The sequence below is a fragment of the Anolis carolinensis genome, chromosome 1 (genome assembly GCF_035594765.1).
Source record: "Anolis carolinensis isolate JA03-04 chromosome 1, rAnoCar3.1.pri, whole genome shotgun sequence".
Taxonomy (NCBI): domain Eukaryota; kingdom Metazoa; phylum Chordata; class Lepidosauria; order Squamata; family Dactyloidae; genus Anolis; species Anolis carolinensis.
In genome coordinates, this window is record NC_085841.1 from 131,203,772 (window position 1) to 131,218,302 (window position 14,531).

Below are 14,531 nucleotides of genomic sequence, written 5' to 3' on the forward strand. Positions count from 1 at the left end.
TAGAGCAGTTACAATGTTGGGCTTTCTCTAACAAAGCCAAAGCATGTGGCTCTTCGATGTTTGAGAAAGCGTCCCAGCCCAACATGCACGGTGTCAGGTTTCCCGGTTAAGTGACGTGTGGTGATTTTTTGACATTTTGAACTAATTAGCACATTTTTCCATTGAGTTCCTAAGCTGTTGCCCATGTCCCCACCTCCCCTTTTCCTCCAGAGCTGTACAACATGGTCTGATGGGCAGGGTGTCGACAGGAACTTGCTCCTTTGTGTTCTTCCCTCCCCAATGAAAAGGCTCAGCCTTGTTCAGAGACAAGACAAACAGCAAAAGTGAAAGGTGGCTACGTTAAGTCAGGGGGCGGCAATGGGAAGGGGGGTTGCAGGGAGCATAAGGGAGAAGAGCTAAGAGGTCAGGCCCCTACTAATGCTCAGTTAGGCTAATACTCGGGGAACGAATAGGATAGGAGCAGATGTTGCCTAAAGAAGAGAAAGGGCGTTTCTTTTCAGCTCGCTGTTGGGAGGATGCCTGTCAGACCATAAGAAACCAGGGAGAGCCGGAGAGCTTATCAGCTGCGCTGGGCAGTCCATGGAAGCGTTGGTTGAGGGAAGCTCCTTTTATGCCTCTTGAGCTTCAGCTGGGCTTCGGAAAGAAGGAACAAACAGTGACCGCACTCTTTTAGCTACACTGGATGCCAAAGTTTGGCTGAATTTAAACAGAATGTAAATCTGTTGTGCCTTTGTGCAGGAGGGGAGGAAGAAACGCAGGGTGCTTCCTTCAGTACAGCTGCCTTAATCGGGAGAACAAGTTTCCAGGAGGATGTCCTGCAAGTGAATTGGGAAAAGTTTTTCTCTCTGATATTTTGGGTTTCTTTTTTAAAAGGGGCTTTTACATTTCATTGATCTCACTGCTCCGAAGACTGTTCTATCCCCCTATGGATGTTCTGGCTGCTTCCCAGAGAAGCTATAAGAACAGGATAAATCAACGGCCTTTTGAACTGAAATTATTTACAGCTACTGCCAAAAAAAGGAATAGCCTCTTGCTTTTTTTTTGTTACAGCTATTACCTTTTTGGATATACCTTCATTTTCTTTGGAGACTTTCTCTGTGCCTTGGTCATCACCATCCACAGCTCTTTTTGCTTATTTTCCTTCTGCAACATGGTGTATTTATAAAGGAGATGGAATTTTGCAAGCCATTTAAATGGATTACAGTTAATCTGTCACCTCCTGAAGATAATGGGCTGCCTGGTATAATGCTGATTCATTTTGAAGACTTAATCTGGAGATTTAAGGCATACATTTTGACCTGAAAAACAACATGGAATGCTTTGTGGGAAGTCCTGAGTTGTTTAAGCCACTTACAGATTTTGTTGGGACTTTCTTGCTGGGATTTCTTCATTTGGGGGGAAATGTGTGTGCATGTGTATGTGTATTTGCACACATATTGAGCTAGTATTCTCTAGAATGCAAAGATTTTCTTGTTCTCCCTGTCTCCCTTTGCTTAAGCTCAAGCACTTTATATGTTAGGAGAAAAGTATTTGAAACACAACCAGGTAAACATGTTCTTTTCCTTTACACTGATGCACTGATCATTACCTTAACCACCTCATAAATTATATCTTGTGTTTAGTATAGATGCCTCTTTCTGTTGAGAGTAGGTTTATTGCAGTTCTTCAAAGTGGTGCTCTGATAGCTTTTACTCTGTATATGTTGCACATCCCCAGCATAACAATAATGCTAGGTTTATAAATACCTGCAGAAATGGGGAAGCCACTGAGCAGGCCAGACTGTTTACGCCAGAATCCTCCTTGTGTGGGCAAAGGTGACGAAGAAGAAGAAGATATAAATATTGAGGACTGTTATGTTCCTCAGAGGTCAATCTATGATACTGTTCGACTGAATGAACAAATTGATTCTGGTTCTAAAGGTAGCCTCTCCTCCAGGCATTTCTCAGATCGGACTTTGCCATACAGTCACAGAACACTGGACCTTAGTACCTTGTGCTCCAATGGTGCCCTCTCTTCCTCTAGCGTGTTTGAACTCCGAGGAAGGGAAGCTAATAAGCTAGATGAAAAAATGATCTTTGATTCCCTTAAGCTGAATGGTGACGTCATTCGAACAGCTGGCTTGCCCAAAGCCAAGTATCACACAGAAAAGAAAGAACATAGGAGATCCTGGAGAATGCTTGTCCCACCAAACTTTGCAGACTATGCAAATAAAATTGAATCTTCCGTTGGTGGAACTGTTGATATATCAGGTTTATCAGTAACGGTCCCAAGTGGATATGGGACAAATTCTCTAACTTCAGAAGATGACTCTGGACTGTGTAGTCCTCCTGCCGAAAGAGAAGAAAAACAAGATATGCTAATGGGAGAACAGACTCAGATCAGAAGCACATCTTCTGTAGAAGATGTTCAGTTATTAGATAGATTTGGAGCATTTTCTCCAGCTCTTTCTAGTGGTGAACAACAAATATCATTGCTTACCTCCAGAAGTGTTCCTGTCAATGGACATTATCAAATGAAATTGCTGAATGTTTCACAGAGAGAGCTAACAGAACAAGATTCTCTCTGGAATTTTGAAGCTAAACTGGAGAGAAATGATGGGCATGGCAGTCCATTAAAACCTTTGAAAGGGGATCTCTTATCTCATGCAAAATGGCTCCAGGACAGTGAAAGAGAGCTTGATGTCACTTTAGAGAGATTGGAAGTGAGGAACAGCTTTGAAGTTAATGAGCCATTAGAAACCTGTGACAGGATGATTGAAAAGGATTTCTTGGACATTTCACCTCAGGACCCAGATAGTTACTATGAAGAAGCAGCTTTGCATACTAGTGATAAGAAGTTAGCCACATATGCAGTTGTGCTTGAAGCAGAGGAAGATAACATGATCCTTACAGATTCAAAAGAAATAGAACTGTCTAGTCAGCCTTTGATCCCACATTGTCAAAAAGCAGATCCAGGTGATTCTGAAATCACTTTCTGGACTACCGGCATGCAGATAGGACAAACCTTGGATACATTTTGCAATGGCATGTTGTCTCATAAGGTAATTCAAGACATACATGTGTTTGTTATAAAAATATATCAACTTTTATGTACTTAAGTTTTTTTTCTGTTGTTTCACCATGGTCGCATATCTTTATGTTTCTCCATCTAAAAAGATCCCTGTGATTATTTTCTCAATCTATTACTAAAAGACTGGAATTGGTGAGATAGTCACTTTAGTAAATTGATTAAGGGCAGTTTATGACAGGGTTGATTAGTTCCAGCTGTTGGGTGCATGACTATTTATTGTCCAGATGGTGCCTGTTACCCATCATTCAGAGACTTCCATCATGCCTTGAGGTTCAGCATCCCCTCCACCCACTCGCCCATCCGCTCCACTTTCATACAAATTGTGCTTCAAGCAGCCAATGCCATTCAAGGGCAGGCGGACCTGATTGTATGACTTTCACAGGACTTCAGCTAGAGACCTTTGCATTCTTTCTTAAGACTAGGTCCCATTCAACTCAGTAGGACTACCTTCTGAGTATAAAGGACTGCGCTGTTAACTCGTAAAGGCATAACTAGAAATGCTGAGATTGTTGTGGCTTTCAAAACTGCACAGATGAAAGGCTTGTTGCACGTATTGAAATGATCTCCTTGGATCTTCATGCCAAAAAGTAGTTCTGAAATGATACATTTTACAAGAGATGTAGTAATGTTTGTTGAGCACTGTCCAAAGTAAGGAAAAAAGAGTAAAGCTTTGTAATAAGCAAGCAATGCTTGCAAAGTCTGTAATTATTTTCCTTTGGCTAGTTTCTTTAGTTTGGTTGTATCTTATATTATTTGTAGGCTTGTTGCTGAGCTGTTCTGCTAACCCCTAACCTTGATGCCTTGTTTTTGTGCATGGATGTGTTCTTAAAAACAGATCTAGGGAGAACCCTTGGTTTGGAATGTTATGGGATTGTCTTTTGGAGGCAACAAAATCTGAAAAACAGAGTTGGAACCTAAGAACTGTGATCCTTCCATGGGTCCAAAGGAAAAAGCGTATGAATGGGAGGGGGAAGGGTCTTTTCATACAGCAATCTCCCACTTGGCTTAAACTAAAGGCAGTGCCAAAAGTGGTTGTCACATGGGACATAGGAATGTACAGTTCTACCAATCAGATAACAGAAATCAGGACCGCCACTGAGCTAGCACTTGGAATTGTCTAAAGCAACTCCTTGAATTCTTGTCTTTGTTAGTAGTTGTTTATTTATTTAAAGTAAAGGCAAGTTTCCATATTTTGGTTTGGTTTGGTTTTTTATGAGCATGCTGTGTACCATCTTTAAGTACTGTACTGTATTCCCCAGACTCTGCTTTACAAAATGCTAAGTGCTTTCCCATAATGATTATGTTCACCAAAAGTTCTGAAGACTCCCATTCTTTTTCCATGATGAAATGCAAAATGAAAGAGCTACGGGGTACACCACAAATGTAGGGAAGGGTGGATCTGTCAGCTATGGTTTCTCAGAGTTTTTCATTTTTCTGGTCTTAAGTTCAGGATTCATCTTTATGTCTGGGCTGTCCCAAACGTTGAGATCTTTTTTTAGGTTCAGATGAAAATACATATGGATTTTGTGCACATTTCTCCTAATACAGTATATTAATTGTGGACATAATTTTCCAATGATCGATTAGTTTTCATAATGCAGTCCATTTTGACTTATTTTACTAAAATACACATCTCATATGCACTTTCCTATAATAGCCTTTTAATGCATATTTTAGTTGAAGGAATCTATTTTACAGTTAGGAGATACACATATTTGAAAGCATAACTGAATGTTGGTACCTGTTTCAAAAGTGAAGATTTCATGCATTCATATTAAAATGCAACTGCAGTATACCTCAAAACCTCTGAGCATGCCTGCCATTGATGTGGGCAAAACATCAGGAGAGAATACTTCTGAAACATAGCCATACTGTGCAAAAAACACACAACAAGCCATGAAAGCCTTTGACAACACATTGTAGTACATCTCTCTTCCATCCCTAAGACAATGCCACATGTGGGTCACATGCCTAACATTCATGATCTCAGTGCAAATCCTCCTAAAATATAACTGGTTCAAGGGCCAGACTGGGGGGAAACTCTGTTCACTATCCAAGGTGACATTGTGCTTTCAGCCTCTATTTTGAGATAAACATATTATGAGACAAATGTCATGTCATGAATTATGATTTTAGCTGTAAGAAGGATCTGTGTTTAGTCTTTTCTAATAAATAATTAGAAATACAAAGATGCTATTTTCAAATCACCAAACATGTTGCTGAACAACTATCTCTGAGGCCCCTTCCACACAGCTTGAATAAAATCCCACAGTGTGGATTCATATAACCCAGTTCAAAGCAGATATTGTGTGCTTTTCTGCCTTGATATTCTGGGTGATATGGCTGTGTGAAAGGGCCCTGAGTTTCATTTGTGGAGAGAAAAAAATGGGGTTTACATAAAATAATAATAATAATAATAATAATAATAATAATAATAATAATATCTCCAATTTTGGAGGAGAATCATATTCCAAGTATTTGTGCATTCCATATTTTCGTATGTGGTGTTTTCAACTATGGGAATATCCGTTGCTTTTTTTCTGTTGATTTTAAGATATCTACGTATATCATTTGAGGCCCTCATTCATGTTTGATTAATAGATATAAACATTGCTATGAAATATTAATATGAAATGAATGATACATATCTGACTTTACCAGTAACCATGGTATCCTGGATATGTTTGACCCTGTTTTCTTCTTTGATAATATGAAAGTAATTTGGCTGTTTTGGTACTTTCAGGCATAACTCTGAAAATGGGCTAAAACACTAAAACATTATGGCTCAGTATTACAGGGCCAAAAGTCATATATTCTGTTCTCATAATTTTGAGCTTCTCCTTTAATGACTGCAGAATATGGTATACCTTTCTTGCCTTGCATATTCTCAGATGAACTTTATTTTAGTTGTTGGGTTGAAACAGATCGGTTGTGATGATATCATCCTCTGGACTATATAAAATTTGATGCCAAAGAAGACCACTAGGGAAATATAGTTGCAAGGAGGGGATGTCAGTCCCATCTGTAATAATAACACAGGGCTGTAAAACCGTGGGTCATATAAACCTTCCAAAATGCATCCTGGTTTTATAGGAATTTGGCAGTCTAGATCCAAAATGACATCAGATTTGCTCCATCGTGTACAGTTTTTTGTTTTTTTTTGCACAACTTGCATTGATGTTTTTATTTTATAATGTGTGAATAGTTAAGATTTCTTTGGGGAGTAAACAGTAAACAGTAAAAAGAGGGTTAAAGTCTTCTAATAGGCTTTTAAAACACTTAAATTTGCTGATATGACACACACAAATCCATTCAAAAGCACTAAAAGAAATTGCATTGGAACATCAGTGCCCACACTTAATCAACACTGAGTTGCAACCAAATTGATAAAAATATCAAATTTGTGAAAGAAATGAGGTATGACTTTTTAATTGTGTTTTTCAAATTGAAAAATACAATCAGCAACAATATTGAAAAAGTTTTTTTTCATTATATGCTTGTGTAATATAGACTGATCATGGAAGCATACTGAGGCTAGAAAGTTACTTTTAACAAATAATTATTTGAAGTGCAATTTCCTGAAAAGGTGATAGCTAGGGCTGTAGTTTTGGGGAAGGTAGTATTTTTACTCTCTTGTTTCTCACAATTAAATAGTTAGAGGGGGATTGTTTCTTAAAACCCCAAAACAAATACACACCTGGATGCTAGATGTTGCTGGCCTGTAGCCTAAAACTCACTTTCTTCCTACTTATCTCATCTCCTCTTTGCTTCAACACCTGCAAGACAATGATCATTTATCTTACAGCTAGTTCTGCCCAATTGTATTGCCTCAAAAAAGATAGACTTTAAGTCTGCACCTGTACTGTAGAATGAATGCAGATTGAATGCAGTTAGTGATATTGAAGTGCATTAATTCTACAAAGTAGATGCACCATAAGACAGACCTCCCGATTGTTCTTGGCCTGCAGCTCCCAGCATTCCTCATTGTTAGCTGTGCTGGCTGGGGCTTGCAGCCCAACATATCTGGAGAACTGCATGATTCCCACACTCGTTGCGAAACGTTTTCTAGTCTTGAGATGCATCTTTTCCCACTGGGTAATCTTTTTTATCTGGCTTTATGTGCCCAAACAGTGCACCGTCCCATTTAATTCAGTGCACACATTAAGAGGGTATAGACATGCTACTATGTTGTCTTTCAGTTTTAAATATAGGTTTTGTTACTTTTTAGCAGTGTGTTGGTTCTTATTTAACTTACTGTGTATGCAATTTCCATGAACTATTTTTTAAAAGTTTACATCATTAAGAGCCATTTTATTATGTACGCTGTATAGCTAAATACTATCTTGCAACATTGCACACAACGTATGCCGTATTCTTTTACTCCTTATCTCTGGTCTAGAGGCTGTTGTGCTTAGTATGCTTCAGAGTCATTAGACCAGGTGTGTCTTTGCCTTTTCTTTGGACAGGTATTTGAGAAAGAAGCGATCGAACCGCTGCAGGTTAAGCAACAAGAGGTCAATTGGTTAGGTCAAGGCCTGATTCAGAGTGCAGCTAAAAACACTAGCATCGAAAACCTTGAGTGTAATCTTGAGGATGTGAACACAAAATGGAAAACTCTCAACAAGAAGGTAACTGTTCTGAGTTCATTGCTTTTGTTTTCCTGTTATTCCTGTTCCAGAAAGAAAGCTACTATTAAGTATTTTTTTAATTAGGCTTCTGACAGTTTTGAAGTCCATAGTGAAATATTGCAGAGATCAACACAATTTGAAATAATACCTTAGATTCAGAGATATCGCCATACCAACAAAGAGTTACAGGAATAAAAAGATGTAAGGTTTACATTGGTATTTTGAACCAGGGTTGATACACTGTAGAATTAATGTAATTTGATACCACTTTAACTCCCATAGCTCCATGCTGTGAAACTAGTTGTAGTTTGGTGAGGCACCAGCACACTTTGGCACAGAAAGCCATGATTCTATAGCATTGAGCTCTGGCAGTTGAAATGGTGTCAAACTGCATTCATTCTACAGTTTAGATATATCCTACACCCCCAGGGCTGGAAAACTACATTAATCTCTATGAAAAACCCTCATAATTGTCCAGACAATTTTAGTTGGGGGGGGGGGGGGAGCAAGAAGATCCTCAATAAAGTAAAATAAAACTAGTCTGAGGCTGCCTTTAACTCTTATTATCCTGAAGATGTGCTTGAAGATATCGTATTGTATAAAGGTACTGTGCATATGAAGCAAATTGTATTTATAGTGGATGTCTCTGGGGATTTTTCAGGTGGCTCAAAGAGCAGCTCAACTGCAAGAAGCCCTGCTGCACTGTGGAAGGTTTCAAGATGCTGTTGAATCTATTCTGTGCTGGCTGATTGATACAGAAGACCTTGTAGCTAACCAGAAACCTCCATCGGCTGAGTTTAAGGTTGTTAAGGCCCAAATACAGGAGCAAAAAGTGAGTGGAAGTGATTTATCTGTTCCTATAAAAAACATATTTTTTCTAATACCTGTTCAGTGGGCATTGAACGTTTGCCTATGTAGGTAAATGCTGTAATCCGCTCTGATTCCACTAGGGGAGAAGGGCGGAATATAAAGTTTTATATAACACATACTTTGTTCTGTATGTGTTAAAGAGGGGAGAAACGGCATCTGGTGTACTAAATCTTTGATCATTTATCTTTTGTTTACACTTGGATATGAATACAAAATGTATTTGGGGGTTCAAAGACAAGCTAATGTTTGCAAATACAGCACTAAGATGGAGAAAATCTAAATTTCGCATTGGAGGCCTACCCCAATAAGGTTGAAATAAAGGTCAGCATTCTGCCAGAGCTTCATTCCTCTGCCATGATTTTTGATATTAATGTGTTCCTTGTACTCATGCATGCCACTCACTGTGGGGGCAGGTCAGCTTTTCTATATCTTGCACCCTTTGTCTGTCTGCAGATGGGGATTAGTGAGAATGAAATCCTTGTCTGTTTCCACCTCCCACCACTTGATCTCCTGCTGGTTTTGAACTTTGTAGTGTTTTATAAAATCTTTTTTTGGATTAATGTAACACCTTGGTGTATCAGCAGCTCATGGTATTGTCGATGACGTATATCCAATAAAGAGGCATCATGTTTTCCAATTATTATAACTCCATTTGGGGAGATATATGCATTTTTGTGCTGTCATTTTCTTTTATAAGAAAGTTTATATTAAATATTCAATTGGCAACAATAAATATCTCACAGGAAGGAGCGAGTAGATCGAGTAGGTCCACAAATGCGCTATTCTTCAAAATAAAAATATTTTCAGGAAAATAGTAGGTTGTAAAACATATAGTATCAGAGGAATCGCATTCTGAGAATGCTCTAACATATAATTGACAAGAGATTATGTGGATAAAACAATGAAGCAAATCTTTTAAAAGAGGAACAGCATGATTAAGAGTGAGTCAAATTCTCAGGCTGTCAGGACAATTGAGTGATCAAAGATGCAGCTGTACATAATGAAATCAGGTTTAAGATTATCATGCAAAAGTGAAAGTTACTTTGGGTCACAATCCAGAGGAAACTGGTTTTCTGCTGGCAGCTAGTTATAGCTTAGGGGCCTCTTGCTGCCAGACTCCACCTTATGTTTTATTTGCTTGGGGAAGCTGTTTTTGAAAGTGGCTTCTCTAGGTTGCACATCTTGTATTTAATTAGGTGGATCTGCTCTACCATAGTTAAATATGTTGTTCTTTGGCGTGACCATGGTATACTTCTCCTTGGAGGATTAAATGGAAGTCTTTTAATAGGGAAATGAAGTTATGTGGCAAGCCACTGAATATCCTACTGAAAATATTTGCACAACTGTGTCATACTTCATAGAAGGCTAGTAATGAATGTAAACTGTTCTCCCAATGTAACATGAAATGGAAATATGAATGAGAAGGTATGAAAGGGGAACTGGGGCACTATAGCTAACTCTAAGATTGGCTCAGTTTGCCAGCAGTAGTAATGAATTACTTATATATACACACAAACAATGACATTTACTTGTGTTCTCTGAAAATGATTCCCTTAAACTCTGCCCCTTAAAGCAGACTTTGAAAAATCTACCTCTTCTACAACCTGATAGCAGATATTTCCTGGCAATCTGATTTTATGATTATTTTGTCTCAAGCTTCTTCAGAGATTGCTGGACGACCGCAAACCCACTGTCGAATTGATCAAGCGTGAAGGAGAGAAAATTGCCGAGTCAGCAGAGCCTGCTGATAAAGACAAGATCTTGAAACAGCTGAACCTCCTGGATAGCAGATGGGATGCGCTGCTCGATAAAGCAGAAAGGAGGTACTTGAAATGTTTTCATTTACTTAGGGGTATGGCGTGGTATACCCCTCAAGGTAGCATGGTAGATGCTATTTGAAGCTATATCAACATTTTCATCCCACTAATGACTAGATCAGTATTCACATTTGAAGATGAATAAGAAAATGGCTTTGAATACAGACATGCCTCCATTAACAAAGCCTCTAACAAAGAAGCTCCTTTTTTGAAAAATCTTTTTATGCTTTTCCATTTCTATTACATCAGCTGTTAAAAAGGGCTGGGGAAACAAACTTTCATTGTCAGGTTGCAGCACTGTCCTTGCAATCATCAGCAATAAAGCAACACCTGAGAAAGAATGGGATTCTAGTCTAGCCAACTCTACTGTGGTTGTGTTAGGCTGCCTTAAAAAAAAGCATCTACCTTCAGCCTCTCTAGCACGTTAAAAAATCAATGGCCTGTATTTTTTTTTTTTTGGCCACCAAAACAATAATAAAATAATTGTAGATTGATGAAAACAAAGGCATTCCTGGATGAATTTTTGAAGAAGTCTTCAAGTGGTGTCAAAACTTTTGTTTATTTATGCAAGACTAACTTGACATCGTTGTCTCTCCTCACATGGCCATATTGTTAGTTTTGTTTGAAAAATGTTGGAATGCTATTTTTCTTTGTGATGTAGAAATCTATCACTAGTCTTTCTATGTTATTTCTGACTCTAGTTGGCAAAGTTTCTACTTGGTAGATGAGGTGTCAAGGACAGAACGCCACAAGATAAGATATAACAAAGTTTATTGGAGTTACAGAACCAAAAATGCCCGTAAAAGACAAGGGCTAGGCAAACATTGGCCTTAAAAGTAAAAAGACACAAGGAAAACGTTCAAAAGATAAACCGGATTAAACCGGAGTTTAATCCGGGTTAAACCAAAAAAGCTTACTTCAGCCTGGGACTAAAACAAACAAAAGCTGGTGAACAAAAGGTTCAAAGGAATACAAAAAACTGGCAGCAGATGCTTCTCTGCTGCCAAAAGCTATGTTTGAGTAACTAAGAGGTTACTCCTCCACACAGCAAGCAATTTCCAGATACAAACGCAGCATTCAAGGGCAGAAGCGGTCAGCGAAGTTCCAATCCGGTCCGAAGGTCGTAAGGCAGGTACAGACGTTTGTAGTTCACCAGGTCCAACGATAATCACAGGAAGGAGAGTCCGAGGCCGTAGTCAGTCAGTCAGTCAGTCCAGAATAAACAGATGGCGTCCGTCAAGAAGACGACGGAGGTCCAAGCTATTAAGATTAAGCACAGGTTGCACAACAAAAGCCCACACAGTTCCTCCCGCCGTCTATGCCCAGTGTCCTTGGTAACTTACGTAGTCAGCAAACGAATCACACCCGTCTTCAGGAATTTCCCACACAGAGCCCAAGCGTTCGTCCAGATTACCTTGCCCAACGCAATTAGCCATTGCTTCCAAACCCCATTTTATGCCAGTTTACAGCTCCTCATCACTATCAGCTGTTACCCTAATTCCAGGCGTTTCCTCATCACTTTCCTCATCAGAACTGAAACACCTTTGACTACGCCCCACAGCATCCCCAGCTGTGGATCCCGTCCCATCCCTCCAACTTGTCCACGGGTCTAATCCTGAAGGTCCCCAATCGCCTTCCATACTATCATTGCCAGTGGCACCCAAATCCTCCCTCACACGAGTCCATTCCATGTCATCCTCCTCTGAACTAACCATCTCTTCCTCCATTCTCTCAGTAAAACCCTCAAAGGAATCCTCGTCAGATGGTTCTGCAAATAAGTCCCGCAGCCGCTTCCTTTCTCGCTCCTCGAGAGTATCTGACTCCCGAGGAGTCTTACGACCACGTCTCCCAGTATCGGAGCCATAAGGCTCAACCATAACACTATCCCCTCTCACAAAGGCCTCCTCCTCCAAAGGCGGAGAGACGGCAGTGATGTCTTCAGCTACAGCACCACGACGTCCAGAGGTATCTAGTTTTAACAAAGAACGGTGAAAAACAGGATGGATCTTAAAAGTAGAGGGCAAACGCAAACGAAATGCTACCGAAGAAATCTTTTTAACAATAGGAAAAGGTCCCAAATACCGTGGCGCAAACTTTCCCCCAGCCTGTTTAATGTACTTAGAGGACAACCATACCAAATCCCCCTCTTCCAACTCTTCCCCTGCTTGTCTATGACGGTCGGCTTGAGTCTTTTGCGCTGCCTTAGCTTCTAATAGTAAACGACGAGCAACATCATGCAAAGCAGCCATTTCAGAAGAACGGTACACCGGGTCAGAGGAAACCACATTGGTTGACGGCGCCACACCTCCCCGTGGATGGAAACCATAAGTCAGCTCAAATGGGGTATGCTGACTAGACGTATGCACCGCGTTGTTATGGGCGAACTCAGCCACCGATAGCCATTTTACCCAAGCAGTTGGTTTGTCTAAACAGAAACAACGTAAATATTGCTCCAACAACCCATTAACTCTTTCAGATTGACCATCCGTCTGCGGATGAAAAGCTGAGGAGACATTCAATTTAGTTCCTAAACACTCATGGAAGTGTCTCCAAAAACGCGACACAAATTGTGGAGCTCTGTCAGAAATAATCACCTCAGGAGCGCCATGTAAACGGTAAATGTGTTTGGTAAACAATAACGCCAATGTAGGAGCCGCTGGGATTGTCGAACATGGTATAAAATGAGCCATTTTAGAAAATAAATCCACCACCACCCAAATACATGTATAACCCCCAGACTTAGGCAAATCAGAAATGAAATCCATGGAAATAATTTGCCATGGTCTCTCAGGGACAGGCAAGGAAGATAGTAAACCTCTAGGGCGCCCAACAGGCGTCTTACTCTGCTGGCAAACAGCGCAGCTATCACAGAAGCGAAGAATGTCTTGTCGCATCTTTGGCCACCAGTAGTTTCTGGTAATGAGCTGTACGGTCTTAAATCTGCCAAAATGCCCAGCCATGGGTTCGTCATGATGTGCTCTAATGACCTCCAACCTGAGTGCCCCCACTGGTACATAAACCTGTCCATTGCGTACCAGTACGCCATCCTGATCTTGTAAATGAGGCAACATTGTACGATTCCCTACTGACAATAGCATGAGTTGCTCTTGAGTCCAGTTATCTTCCTTCTGAGCCTCTAGGATTTGTGCATGTAATCCCATCTCATTTTCCACTACACATAAAGAGGCAGTAGGCAAAATTGTCTGGCACACTACCTGCTCACTGGTCTTAAACTCGGGTTTGCGAGACAATGCATCTGCCCGCAAATTTGCCTTCCCTTCCACAAACTGAACTTTAAAATTAAACCTAGAGAAAAACAAAGCCCATCGAATCTGGCGTTGATTTAATTTCTTGGCCGTTTGCAAATGTTCCAAATTCTTGTGGTCAGATCTGACCACAATTTGATGCCGTGCGCCCTCTAACCAGTGCCGCCACACCTCAAACGCCACCTTGATAGCCAGTAATTCCTTCTCCCATATGGTATAATTTTGTTCAAATGGTGTTAGTTGCCGAGAGTAAAATCCACAGGGATGCAAAGTCCCTGATGAATCCCTTTGAGATAATACAGCCCCCAACGCATAGCTAGAAGCGTCTGCTTCTACTATGAACGGCTTGTCCACATCCGGATGTATTAGTATATTGTCTGCCTGGAAGCTAGACTTTAACTGTAAAAACGCATCGTGAGCCTCCCGTCCCCACACAAACGGTTGTTTCTTACGCAAGAGTTGCGTTAAAGGTACCGTGAGTTTGGCAAAGTTTGGGATAAACTCCCGGTAGTAGTTAGCGAAGCCTAAGAACCGCTGCACATCTTTCTTAGTCTTAAGTTCTTGCCATGAGTTGACTGCGTCAACTTTATGCGGATCCATTTTGAGTTCCTTTCCGGAAACTACATGTCCCAGGAACTCAACTTCAGGTACATGAAAAACACATTTAGAAGCCTTAGCGAAAAGCCCATTAGCCCGTAGGCGGTGTAGTACCTGCTTAACATGCTGTCGGTGTTCTTTTTCATCCTTAGAGAAAATTAATATATCGTCCAAATAAACCACCACAAATTGATCAATTAAGTCTCTAAATACATCATTTATGAACCTTTGGAAGACCGCAGGCGCATTGCAAAGTCCGAAAGGCATTACACGGAACTCGTGGC

At 40.3% G+C, this 14,531-nt stretch overlaps 1 protein-coding gene across 25 annotated transcripts in view; it reads left to right on the forward strand.

The window, feature by feature from the left end:
- The window catches only part of dst (dystonin), a 448,648-nt gene that overhangs the window by 350,836 nt on the left and 83,281 nt on the right, over positions 1 to 14,531 (forward strand). For all 25 annotated transcript variants that reach the window (XM_062982326.1, XM_062982385.1, XM_062982334.1 and 22 more), the window contains 3 exons: positions 7,536 to 7,697; positions 8,359 to 8,529; positions 10,224 to 10,390. In XM_062982326.1, the coding sequence (XP_062838396.1) occupies positions 7,536 to 7,697; positions 8,359 to 8,529; positions 10,224 to 10,390 (500 nt within the window). The remainder of the gene's footprint in view (positions 1 to 7,535; positions 7,698 to 8,358; positions 8,530 to 10,223; positions 10,391 to 14,531) is intronic.